The following is a 14,142-nucleotide window of genomic DNA, read 5'->3' as shown; positions in this document are numbered from 1 at the left end:
ATGTTTATTAAAATTTGATGTGAATATCCTAAAACAGTGCACCAATTCTTCTACAATTACAACTTTTGGCATATTAACAAATATTCAAACCACTAGCAACAGACACATTATAATTGTCAAAGAATGATGTAAACAAAGCCATGTGACTGAATCACATGTATTTGTTGATACATTTTTTTAACCAATCAAAAATATTCTAATTTTACGAACACCAATCAAACAGAATTATAATCTTCAGTGCCGAAATTTTTTTATCTACTTCCTGCAAAATATAAACAATTACGCATAAACCAAAACAAAGGAAAGTGGAAAGTGAAAAACTGTTAGAACATGCCGTTTCTGGGACAAGACTGGCGATCACCAGGGGATCAGTGGGTAAGAACAAAAGAAGGATGGGAAAGACTAAAGTTATGGAGGATAAAAGTGTTTGAAAATTTGAACGAAAGCATCCTTGCAAGGTAAGTAGCTAAATATCGATCAGCTGATTTTCTTGTAATATTTCCGCACGTTTATCTTTAGAACATCTTAGTCATGACATTGGACTTACGTGTCCAAACTATATCAAGATACCGTTATAAAATCCTTGCACTGTAAATAATGCATAAGAAATGCAATATTGCATTTATAAATATTTATGCTAATTTATTCCAATGTTTGACAATATTAATTGAAAATAATGCATAAAAATAGTCGAAAAATTACCCCATTTCTGGTCATAAAAGTATTTCATATTTAAGAGTGGTCCATGAAAACAAAGACTCCGAATTTTTATTTTCTCCAATTTTTTAACCTATGATCTTTTATGGAGCGTAACGCACTACATGTACGGCTTCTTAATTTGGCTATATACCTCCACGGTTTCCACAGCAATCTTTATATGCGTATACACATCGTCGTTCGAATCTTATAGTGTTATTACATGTATGTCCACTTTTAATAAAAATGGAGAGAGCTATACATTTGATATCAGGTGCAATGCTCTATCTCCCTATACATGTACATATATACATCTATAATACGAGATCAGTTCACCACTCTACGAGTTTTTTTTTGTCAGAACTACGTACACTGTTCTATATATCTCCAGACCCCTGTTGTATTTTAATAGCTTATTAATCTAGTTAGTTCAGAGAAAAAAAATTGTATAGCGTTGTATCTCCACTATTCCTCCTGTATTGTTGCTGTTAAGTAATTGTTATCAAAATTATCTTAGTAGTACTATGATTATATGGTTTGCATGGTTTGAACTCAATCTGTGAGCAATTCTTAGCAAATCCAGCAGTACATAATTGGGGATAATATGACAAAGTTAAAAAAATCCATAGTCTATCTCCAATGGAAATATATGGATAAATTTCTTCAACTACATTGTAGTGAAATGTTCTATCTCCAAAACAGGGGATGCTTTATTTTACAATGTATCTCAGTTGCTTGTCTCTTAAAAAAACAAACAAACAAAAAGTTACTCTTCATGCACGTACATGTAAATTGATTCCTATATAACTTTTTATGTCTCGGTCAAATATTTCTGATATTGAGCTTTTAAACTTAAATTAAATTTTTACCACCATTACCAAATGGGAAATACATAATTATAAGATTCACACGACGACATATGTATATTTATGGAATAGTTGCGAAATAAGAGGAAGGAAGGTGCAATTTCCCTCATCCTTATATATATATAACTGTATACGGTACACTTTATCATAATTGCTACAACTTTTCACTGTCGACATAAAATGTATGTCTTGAAACGAATTGATTGTTGAAATAAATTTCAAAATCCGACGAACCTGATCGACTACGGCAAGATGTATATAGTTATGAGATCGAACCTGCTCGACTACCACTGGCAAGTTGTATATAGTTATGAGATTCAATTTAATGTTGTGATTCTGAAAACCTCCTCTCGATACAGCATAATATTATTCACGTTCAAAAAAGTTACAATGTATCAGACTCTCCGATAAGGCCATATTATTACAAATATGCTATCGGGTTTTAAAAAGTTGCTTCAAAAACAACTTAAAAGGAACTCTTGCCTATTTACAGGTTAATCCGATTGGCTGTATTAAATTTTGAAGGCGAGAATGACAATGACCAATACACGCACCAACCCAGGATTCATTTCATCAAAACTTTGTCAAGAGAGGTAAGAATATTTAAGACTGTAGCGATAAGTACATTCGGCTGCTTGCAAAAACGGAATCGGAAATTGTAAAAGTTAGAGAAATGATTTTAGTTCAAATATTAACATGATGCGTGGTAATATCGTTTGTTCTCTTTCAGCGTAAAGTCGTGACAACATTGAGCGAATCTTTTATCCTTTTGGACATGACAGGTGCTGTGAAAGATATCAGAAGGTTCAATTATGTCAAGAAGGTAAGATACAACAAGGAAAATCAGTTAAGAGAAATGATATTCAGTATTATCAATAATAACATGTTAGCCAGATCTGTACGCTTTCTATGTTTTTTTTCATCTCAGAGAATCATTTCTATTACTTTTCTCCGTAATTTCAGAAACTGTTGAAACAATATTTGTACACTTTATACAAATTTTAAAATCCGAAAATCAGATCACTTTAGAACTATAAATTTTGCTTAAAAGTTACATGGAGACACGAGGCAATTTTTTTACCGTAATATTGTGACCTTATGGGGTACACTACTGGAGCCTCGTCCAATACGTGGTCAACCAATACGTCTATCTTATCGAATAACAGGTGATGTACTTAACGGTGTCCACGTTTCTGAGATTGACAGAACCTTAGCATAATGTTACCGAAATAACCATCGTTGCTACATGTAAATGGAAAAAGTAAATATTTTAGTTAACTTTATTTCAACAGGCATATTTTAGTATGGTTAGTAAATTAAAGAGATAAATCACAGAAAAAGAAGGTTATGTTAATTGTGTTGTTTGAAAATAGAAAATTGAATATTCAGTGCAAACTAGAGGCCCCTCATGGGGGTGTCCAAGTAATCACATAATCACAAATGTTTTGCCAATATAATCACATAATCATTAATTATTTTTTTAAACAACATAATCAAATAATCAAATAATCATAAAAAATATTTGGTCTGGTAATCAAATAATCACTATAAAAACGGTCAAGTAATCACATAATCAAAAACACCATGAGGAGGCTCAAACTATGAAAAAAAAATTATTCAAAGCCAGTACCTAAGCGCCTGTGGATGACATAGTCATGTATTATATAAGTTCATTTCTTTTGCAGATACTACATGTATTGTTGAGTAAAAGTTTAGTGAACATGTCAGGAACGTCACAGAAATATATCTTCAGTATATTAGACGAAATGGTAATCCAAGGTAAAGATTATTTTCAATAATGGACATTTCTTAGTCTTTCCCGATTTAGAATTAAGTTAGTTTGATGAGTGTACAGTTGGCTTATGGTATTTGACATGAAGGTCATATCATCTGACTGTGATCATGACCTTGACTTTTGACCTGAAGGTCAACATAATTGATATTTTTTTTACATTTTTAACCTGGAACAAAACTTTTTTATCCTATGAAGTAAGCTTTGATATTTGGCACAAGGGTAGTCATCACCCCAAGATGAAGTGTTGCGTACCATGGAAGATAACCTCTGACCTTCAAGGTCAAATATCAAAATTAATTGTTAAATAGATTAAAACTGTTTAGATTCCCTACCATCAACTGTAAATATATATTCTTATTTGCCATGACAATACCTTTCATTTCAAGAATGTGTGTGTTGGGCCTTTTCTTTACTGGAATGACTTTTATAGATGGTGATCCTAGTCTACTTAAAAAGTTCCACCTAGCTAATATCTATATTGTTAATTATTATGATTTTTTTGCTTGCACCCACACCTGTTTCATATTTACATTTATATTTTCCTGTCCCACAAAGAAGTGAGAAAGTCCCTATTGCAGTGCCTTGTCTGATTAAATATTTACTTGTAAATTTTAGTTGTTAAGACCAAGAACAACACCAAAGCCATGTCAGATTTACTTGATTGTGCCACAAATTCTCTCAACGATGGTAGATACAGCCATATTGGATGTACAACCTTGTGGAACAAACATTTCCAAGCAGTTCAAAGAATGAAAAACAAATTGAATGGTTGTAAAACTTTTATGGTAAGGCTGCAAGAAGGACATAAAATAGTCACAGGAATTAAATTATTATCAAGTTTTCCCATCTGTAGAATTCTGTTGGTCTCATGGTGGATTCAACTACTTTGGAAAAAAAGGGGGTGTGATAATTGGGTCCATGAGGTTTTTCTAGGGAAAAATGGGATGAATTCTAGCCTTATTTATACTAATTCTACATAATATTTCAATATTATTCTGAAGATCTCTCCTCCCTTCTTCATCTCAATATATCAGGAAACCAGAATACAAAAAAGACATCACCATTTACACATAAATTATAATTACCGGTACTAAAGAAATATTCCACAGCACTTTTTCCTAGATAATTTTTGTAAAAATATTAACACTTAACAATCTACATAAGTCGTTATTGATTGATTTGAAGTAGTCACATATATATTTTCAATTTAATATCTTAAAGAGAAAGGAAGATGGGAAACCTACAATATCTGATTTACCAGAAGACTGCATTAGATGTATCCTGGAAAGATTGGCTGACCATAAAGATGTAGTCCACACTGGCATGACAAAGTCAAGTATCTTTCACATCACAGAATCACAGCTCATATGGAAACACATGAGTTTCTTCCATTTCACAGACAGACAGTTACTTACCTTTGTACCAGATCAACTTGGTATCGATGAAGATTTTATAAACTGGAAACATATCTACAGAAAATGCTTCTTGTAGGTTTGTCTTTAGTAGAAGGGTACATGGGTGGTGTCATGAAAAATAAGTTCCTTCATAATATAAGTTCCAGATGGAAGAAATATTCTGTAATATTTTTTCCACTAGAACAAATTTTACAGAATTTATTCCTTACAGAATAAATGGTATAGAATATTTGTTCTAACAGGAGCAGATATTATGGTATTGTTTATAACAAAATTCCAGGGGTACTTATGTTAGGCGTAACAAATATACATTGACAGTGGGAAGGGAGTGATTAATATAAAAAAAGACATCATTGAGATTACATGTACATCTATTGGTATATATGGGGGAGGGGGGGGGGGGGGGGGTGTGTGCATGAGATGATTTTTGGCGTTAAATGTAAAAAAAAATAAATCACCTCTTCAGACAAGATGTGAATATATTCAGGAGAGCAGACCATATATATTGATCCCATGCTGAATTTTCAATAGACAAACAAATAGAAACAAACACCAAGGAAATCTTCGTGTATCATTGAATGGTAAAATCAAATGCTTTGCTGAGCGCAGCCTGATATGACCGCAGAGGTCAAACCCTGAACAGTTGGGGCAAGTTTGGACACAATATTCAAGCTTGATACTGTCTGAATCTGGATTGTGATCAAATTTTTGACATAATATAGGTTTCTGACACAAAATAAATGTGGTCAGAGATCTTAAAAATTTGAAATGGGACATTTAATTCACCTAGTATGGTCTGATATCCAAAATCTAACAACATGGTTAGATTCAGCATATAAAAAACACCAAAAATTTAATTTTAGTTGAAATCAAACAAAGTTTAATTTTGGACCCTTCAAACCTTAATATGGACTAATTTGAAAACAGGGCCCAAAATAAAAAAATTAAATGCACAATAAGATTCAGCATATCATAGAGCCGCAATAATTCAGTTTTTGATGAAATCAAACAAAGTTTAATTTTGGACCCCAATGTAGACCAATTCAAAAATGGGGCCCAATATCCAAAATAGTAATACAAGGTTAGAACCCCCAAAAATGAAAGACTTAATTTAATCCCATTGAAATTGGTTAAAAGATTTGTATTTATTTTCAATTGAAGATTTCTTGCTATTGCGCAATACTGTGCTGTTGCACAATACTTAGTTAATCTGTTATATATAATAATTTACACACCCTGTTTGCTGTGTATCTCCTGCCATATCAGTATTTGTTGCTTTTATATATAAATCAGAAATAATCAATGTAAAAATGGAAAATTTCTGGGAAAAAAACCCCAAAAAATTATGGAACCTTGTAGTACAATTTCAGATAGATCCATTAACTTAAACACAAGTTATTGTCTGGAAACTAGAAAAATGCTTGTTTTTGGCCCCTTTTTTGCACCTAATTCCTGAACGTTTGGGGCAATTACCCCCATACCCAATCCCAGCCTTCCCTTTGTGATATGGAACCTTGTGGTACAATTTCAGAGTGATCCATACACTTACACACAAGTTATTGTCCGGAAACTACAAAAATGTTTGTTTTTTGCTTCTTTTTGGCCCCTAATTCCTAAACTGTTGGTACCATAACCCCCAAATCCCAACCTTCCTTTTGTGGTATTGAACCTTCTGGTAAAATTTCATAGAGATCCATTCACTTAAACTAAAGTTATTGTCTGGAAACCAAATGTGTTTCGGACGACGACGCCGACATGATAGCATTATACGAACGCAAATTTTTTGTGGTCGTATAAAAACTGACAACCTACAATAAAGGTAATATTTCATCAACACACTTGATTATGTGGGTAAAGATTGTAGATGTTTGCTTTAACAAAGTCAAAAACAGTATACCAAAAGCCGATAGAATCAATCTTATCAGATTAAATAGAAAACTAATCAAAAGACATTTAACTTTTTTCAACACATAATCAAAAGATCATCTTAAAGTATTGAAGTATACAAATGAAAACAATGAAGCTAGGTCTTTAATGCATTCTTTTAGAATTTTAGAACAAACAAGTACTGTCCCCGGTTAAGGGGAGGGTTGAGCGCTCACAAATATGTTTAACGCTCGCTACATTCTGTATGAGTCTGTCCCAAGTCAGAAGCCTGTAGTTCAGTTAAAAAAAATTATAATTATAATCAGAAATATTTTTGGTGCTGTTTCCTGTGTCTGTAGCTTTTGTAAGTAGGTTACATAGGCAATCATATAGGTTATAAATATCTCTATACATGTATTAACATTTTAATAATGTTGTCATTGTGTAATAAAGTTTTGTTATTAACAATTTTGTTATTTTTTGTTGCTAACTTTAGGAGATATGGAAGAAAAGAAATATATGCAGATACGCTGGCTATATGTTTACATTGTGACAACATCTTTTGGAAGGTAAAATATATAAATTATACATTCATTGCTCTAGCCTTTACTTTCAATCTAAAATAACATATTTATATATTATAATGTTTTCTCAAAGAAGACGAAATATTTCTGATATTTCAGATAAGAATATGATATCTATGCTCATTGATAACTTATAGTAGAATTGAGAATGGAAACGGGGAATGTGTCAAAGAGACAACAACCCGACCAAAGAGCAGAAAACAGCCCAAGGCCACCATGTATTGTATAGCATTTACATGTATCAGAAATGTTGCAATGCAAAAAAAAAAAAAAAAACTTCTGCCAATGAATTATTTCAAATAAAGTTCTGCAATGTAAAAAAAGTTTTATTGTTCTTCTATATCATTAATATTTTTATGTTTTTTTTTATATAGTCAATTGGTCATCCCTGTATCAGTAAAGAAGAGCCAGCGGCCAGAATCCTCCAGCCAGAAGCTTTTTTGAAACTATTCAATTTCTGAATCTCCATTATAACAACAGATCTCAGCGCAAGGATAATCATACAATCAGATCTGATATCATTAACATATAGCAATAAACATTTATTGGAATGCGAGTGTTCATCAAGAAAATCCAATAATTATGTGATACATGTACAAAAATGGGCAGAAAAGTTCAAGCTACAGAAACTGTCAGAACAAGTAAATTTGTTATTTCAGAATTTTAAAGATCTGAAATATATTTTCAGAGGTATTAGAATTTTATTTTGAATGGTTATAATTACGCAATGGACATTCAGCGAATGCAATGGTATACTTTTATAATTAACCAATGGACATTCAGCAAATGCAATGGTATACTTTTATAATTAACCAATGGACATTCAGCTAATGCAATGGCATACTTTTTCTTTCATTTTTGTCAATCAAAAATAAATACCAATGGCACGCGAGATTTTGAAATCAAATTGGATTCTTTTATAAAACAGAAATATGTTATCCTTTCTTTTTTTGTGTGTTTTTATGTTGACAGTGTTGTTTGTTTAATGTACTATATTTTTGGTCCAATACGTTGTTTGTAATGGACCAGTTGTATATATTTTGTAAAGATATTTTTTTATAATAGATGTGATGAATGCTTGCCAATTTCCTCAACATTCTGTGATATACTGCCATTTTACCACTAATTACTTTTGTCAAGGTATATTTGTTAATCATCTAGTCTATACTGGCTAGTTAGATAGTCTTTCATTATTGTCCCATTTCAAATTCTGAGTAGTTCCTCGTACTAATATTATAGCAAACTCAGTTTACCGACATATACAGACTTGCCTAAAACTATTTCATGTTTTAATATAATAGCAAACTTTGTTTATATACGGACTTGCCTAAAACTATTTCATGTTTTAATATAATAGCAAACTTTGTTTATATACGGACTTGCCTAAAACTATTTCATGTTCTGTCAAAATTTAATATTACCAAGTAGCATAACATTTCAAATACAAAATGTATAACATAAAAATTTTTGCAAACAATTTCCATGCAATAACTTATGAACAGTGTAAACAATGCTTTTCAAATTTTAATATATTCTTACTGATGACAAATATGTCTCAAGGGAAATAACTCATACTCGATTTAGAGTAATTCAGTTGAATCTCAGAAAACATTATAAATTATGCTGATTATAAAGGAACTTTAGTGTTTTGTCCTGTTATATTCAGTTAATTTTTATTAGTGCATTTACTTCATTGTTTACTTTCATTTGGTATATTTTCTGGAGTTTGGGAATTTTTTTTATTGATCATGACCATGTCAATTTTATATGAAAAAGGTGTATATGTATATTTTAAAATATATTCATTCATATTTGTCATTTTGCAGATTTGTCTTTCATGTTGTTGGTATGATCTTATATTGATTTATCATTGTTACCATTTATTTTTCAAGTTTATTTTTTACATGTCTTATGCATTTGTTGTTGTTAGCAATATTTAAAATATATAAATCTGAAACGTTATTGTCAAACTTTAATGTTGTTATGTTGCCCATACCTTGGTGTATATAAGTCCTTTTTAATGCAATATAGCTTTTTACCTATTTGATAAACATGTATATAAGATCATCAATCAAATTTGAAACTTGTATATTGTTCATAATTAGGTAAAAAAGTAGGTCAGCAGGAGTAAAAGTCACATATTTGATATACATGTACAAGATCATCAAACAAATTTGAAATTTGAAACACTGATAGCCTTACAAAGGTGTAACAAGTACATATTGGTAGAGCTGTTATCCTATATCTTGTAAATACCTTTTTAAGATAAATAAACTTTTATTTTTCAAATCCATGAAAAACTGACATTCAAGAAAATATTAGAATTTAAAGTGTAACAAAAGAAAAAGAAAACACAGTGGTTTAATACATGGTTAAATTCATATCCTATAGCTTTCCTGACCAAAGAAGTCAATATTTAGCCATAGGTTTCAGGGGCAAGAAAGCTGAAATAGGTGAGACATATTCATACAGGATAACATTGAGCTGTGGCAAAACTGAAGACAATATTTTTGTTTGTTTGAACTTTTGTTCTTTATATAGAGATTATTGTTCTCCAGTCTGTAAACGAATTCAATAAAGGGTTATAGTGCATGTATATGATGACATATAATTTCTGACTGTATCAGTCTTTATTGTTAATGACTTTAAGGCTATCAAAATTCCACTGATCATACAAGAACTTCATTTGTAGACCTGAACAATATTTAAAAAAAGTGTTATTCTAAAATAGAAGTTCATTTATGTGTGGGAAAAAGTGTATTGTGAAGACTGCAGTTTGTGTGGGATATTATCTTTGTTGTAGTTATTTTAAATATATAAAAATTATGAATGATGTTTTTGTGTTTTTAAAGCCATATGATCATAAAAAGTTATACACTGTGTATTTAATTATTCAATGGCTCACATTTTCATGGATTTAAGGGATAAAGTATTATAGTGGATGCTTGATTTCTACAAATTCTAAACACAATCCAAAGAGATTGATACTTAGTTGAATACATAAATTTGTGGTTGACTTATACCATTGATATACGCTAAAATTAGTACCAGTACTTTAGAAATAATAATGAATTTACTGTACATTATTCAGGTTATCATGAAAATGAACATAAAATACAGTGAATCATGAAAATGTCATAAACATGCATCAATAAGATGTAACCTAAGCTATTTCTCACTAATGAAGCTCACAAATGTGACAGTTATTATACAAGTATCAAATGTAGCATACACTACAATTATTATTTCCAATTGTGAATTTAAATAAACAATACCTTTAGTATCTCAACTCATAAAAGCATATTTTGTAATAAGGTAAAAAAACAAAATGTCATCAATCAATAATAATCAGCTATTTCAAATTTTGAAAAGTCAAATAATTTAGAATTATCTCCCCTTCACTATAAATTTGCTAATAATAGTGAAACATCTCAACTTTTGGGAGCAGATACCATGTTTGTTAAAATAACCAGTCCATAATGTTTAAATCTTAACGATGAATGAAAATTCTAACTTTCAGGTCAAGCTGGGGAGGAGGTGGGTATTAATTTTTTTTTACGAAATCGAGTGTCACCAAATTTAAAGGTATTACAGGAAGTTGACACAATATGAATGTTTTTCAAGTACAGCATGCTCACATGAAGCTTGGTACCAAACAGGAAGCTCTGCTTCTTCATTTCTGATAAAAATGCTCTGGTATTATTACAGAGGGACAAGAAATGATTGACTTGACAAGACAAGTTTTCCTTACTCATGCAAGAGAGATGACAATTATATCAGGTATGACTGTATTTTTACATAACATTCGTATTGAAAACTTATTTTTCCTCTATAAGCAAAAGGAGTGAATGCTGAAGTGTGTGATTCATGATTCATGTTTCAGATGTACAGAAACAAATAGCTGATTATATGGCATGGGTTTTCTCATTGTTGAGGCTGTATGATGACCTTAGTTGCTTAGATCCATGTCATTTGAACTATGGTGAATACCTGTCTTATACACAATCACAACACGTCTCCTTACTCTTATATAAGTAGATATTGAAATATTCTTCATCAAATGATTTTTGGTTTACCATAAATATGTATGATCCTTCATACCAATAAAATGTGAGTAAAAAAAATCCTTAAGAAATTGGTATCAAACAAGAAGGTTTCCTGTTTGGGAGAGATTAACAGAGCAGAAAAGTAATTGAAACTTTCTTAAAAGAAATGAAGTGAATCCTATCTAAACTCTGCATAAATTGGAATTCTCACATCACGATACACTTGGAATATTGTAAAGTTATTCAACCTGTCTAATATGACAACTGTGTTTGTCAAGAAAGAGGTTTAGACAGGTTTCATTGTATTGAATTCAGCTCGACTCATCTTTTGTCCAATTCAAAATAATGACAAAGAATAAAGTTACATACTAGTAGGGGGGAAGTGTAAGAAAAATACTATATATAAAATGTTACAAAAAAATACTGTACAAAAAAAAATGTAAGAATTTTTTGTAAACAAAATGTTAGAAGAAAAATTCTGTACAAAATGTTTGAAACTTCATCCAGTAAACTCAGGCCATGCATTCTCTTAGTATGTTTGGACTTTGATTTAATTGTAAAACTCAACACTTGCATCTTCCTTACTAAAACGCCAAGTAAACTCTCTACCCTCAGTCCTTTCATTCACCATAGACATCAACCAATGTGAAATATCTAAAGTCTTCATTTTTCTTAAGTACATTCTAATAATTCCAGTGACTGGCAGTATAGTACTACTTTGTCAATTCCTTTAACAGTGATTTCATTATTCCCTTCAATATTGAGACATTGAATATGTGGTATATACTTCACAATATTTGCCATAGTTAAATCTGTAACTTCACCTATGCAACTAAAATAAGGTTTTTGTGACACATTCAGTTCTGTCAACAACTGACATTTCTTCAATCCTCTGGCAAGGTCTCAATCATGATGGTTTTCTGGGAATAAAAGAAGAAAAAAATCATTTTAGAAAAATCAAGCATTCTCAAGGATTTACAGTAAAATCAGAAATTATTTCAAGGATTTTATTAATGCCACTGGGTGAGTATTGCGATAGTAAGAACTCACATTCTGATATAAGATACATATATCTGTATGCAGACCTTCCTGAAATCCCAATAACTATAAACCTTGCATTTTTGTCCTTTTTTCAAAGATCGCAATAATAAATGCCTGCAATAATTTCTGATTTTAATAGGAGCCACTGGGTGAGAAAATTGAAATTGCATTGCACCCCATGTTTTCAGATGCAAACTCACCTCTTGTGATTAATGTGATGATATTTAATTGTGTAAGGCTGTTTAAAATAGGGTGATTAAAGTGAATAGCAGTTTTACAGTGGCTGTGTCCAGAAGCTTTCACTCTTAAACAAGACCATTATCCATTTAGGTTTTCCTGGCATATTATTCATGAAATAAAAATTTATTTCCAGAACACTTCCATGTTGTGTGCAGGGTATATAAATGTGTATTGCAGTATAGCTAGCCTTGTTCAAACATACATACAAACACACCACTGTCCTATGTTAGGGGAGGGTTGAGCGCTCACAAACATGTTTAACCCCGCCACATTCTTTATGTGCCTGTCCCAAGTCAGGAGCCTGTAGTTCAGTGGTTGTTGTTCATGTCTGTCATATTTGTTGTTCGTAAATTGTTTTGTTATAAAGTAGACTGTTAGTTTTCTTAATTGAATTGTTTCATATTTTTCATGTTGGGGCCTTTTATAGCCAACTATATGGTATGGTTTTTTTATACGGCCGCAAAAAAATTTTTGAGGTCGTATATTGGTATGACGTTGGCGTCGTCTTCGTCCGAAGACACATTAGTTTTCGCACTCTAACTTTAGTTTAAGTGAATGGATCTCAATGAAATTTACCATAAGGTTCAATACCACAAAAGGAAGGTGGGGATTGATTTTGGGGGTTATGGTACCAACAGTTAAGGAATTAGGGGCCAAAAAGGGGCCAAAAATAAGCATTTTTGTAACTTCCAGACATAACTTGTGTGTAAGTGTATGGATCTCTCTGACATTGTACCACAAGGTTCCATAACACAAAGGGAATGCTGGGATTGATTTTGGGGGTAATTGCCTCCAAATTTTAGGAATTAGGGGCCAAAAAGGGGCCAAAAACAAGCATTTTTCTAGTTTCATGACAATAACTTGTGTGTTAGTCTATGGATCTCTCTGACATTGTATCACAAGGTTCCATATCACAAAGGGAATGCTGGGATTGATTTTCGGGGTAATTGCCTCCAAATTTTAGGATTTAGGGGCAAAAAAGGGGCAAAAAACAAGCATTTTCCTAGTTTCATGACAATAACTTGTGTGTTAGTCTATGGATCTCTCTGACATTGTATCACAAGGTTCCATATCACAAAGGGAATGCTGGGATTGATTTTCGGGGTAATTGCCTCCAAATTTTAGGATTTAGGGGCCAAAAAGGGGCAAAAAACAAGCATTTTTCTAGTTTCATGACAATAACTTGTGTGTAAGTGTATGGTTCTTTATGAAATTGTACTACAAGGTTCCATATCACAAAGGGAAAGCTGGAATTGAGTTTGGGGGTAATTGCCCAAAAAGTTTAGGAATAAGGGGCCAAAAAGGGGCCAAAAATAAGCATTTTACTAGTTTCCAGACAATAACTTGTGTTCAGGTGTATGGATCTCTCTGAAATTGTACTGCAAGATACCATACCACAAAGGGAAGGCTGGGATTGATTTTGGGGGTAATTCCTTCAAAATTTTAGTAATAAGGGGCCATAAAAGGGCAAAAAAACAAGCATTTTTCTAGTTTCAGGACAATAACTTGTGTGTAAGTGTATGGATCTTTATGAAATTGTACTGCAAGGTTCCATATCACAAAGGGAAAGCTGGGTTTGAGTTTGGGGGTAAT

General features: G+C 31.8%; 1 protein-coding gene across 1 annotated transcript; it reads left to right on the top strand.

Moving 5' to 3' along the window:
* Positions 1–228: 228 nt before the first annotated feature.
* On the top strand, positions 229–10,055 carry LOC127708669 (F-box only protein 25-like). The gene is made up of 8 exons (XM_052213763.1): positions 229–458; positions 2,056–2,155; positions 2,293–2,385; positions 3,248–3,341; positions 3,973–4,142; positions 4,579–4,844; positions 7,135–7,207; positions 7,597–10,055. The coding sequence occupies exons 1-8, from the start codon at positions 331–333 to the stop codon at positions 7,681–7,683; spliced, it is 1,011 nt and encodes a 336-aa protein (XP_052069723.1). The 5' UTR covers positions 229–330; the 3' UTR covers positions 7,684–10,055.
* The last annotated feature ends 4,087 nt before the right edge of the window (positions 10,056–14,142 follow it).

Source organism: Mytilus californianus, unplaced genomic scaffold, assembly GCF_021869535.1.
Source record: "Mytilus californianus isolate M0D057914Y unplaced genomic scaffold, xbMytCali1.0.p SCAF_1, whole genome shotgun sequence".
In the NCBI taxonomy this organism is placed as follows: domain Eukaryota; kingdom Metazoa; phylum Mollusca; class Bivalvia; order Mytilida; family Mytilidae; genus Mytilus; species Mytilus californianus.
The sequence above is the reverse complement of the archived record's forward strand: the minus strand, read 5'-3'. Positions and strand labels throughout refer to the sequence as shown.

Excerpts from the sequence above, each read along its gene's own strand:
- LOC127708669 (XM_052213763.1), top strand. The coding sequence starts at position 331 with ATGCCGTTTCTGGGACAAGACTGGCGATCACCAGGGGATCAGTGGGTA. Across the intron at positions 4,143-4,578 it reads ATGGTTGTAAAACTTTTATG|AGAAAGGAAGATGGGAAACC; the intron begins GTAAGGCTGCAA and ends AATATCTTAAAG. Across the intron at positions 4,845-7,134 it reads ATCTACAGAAAATGCTTCTT|GAGATATGGAAGAAAAGAAA; the intron begins GTAGGTTTGTCT and ends TGCTAACTTTAG.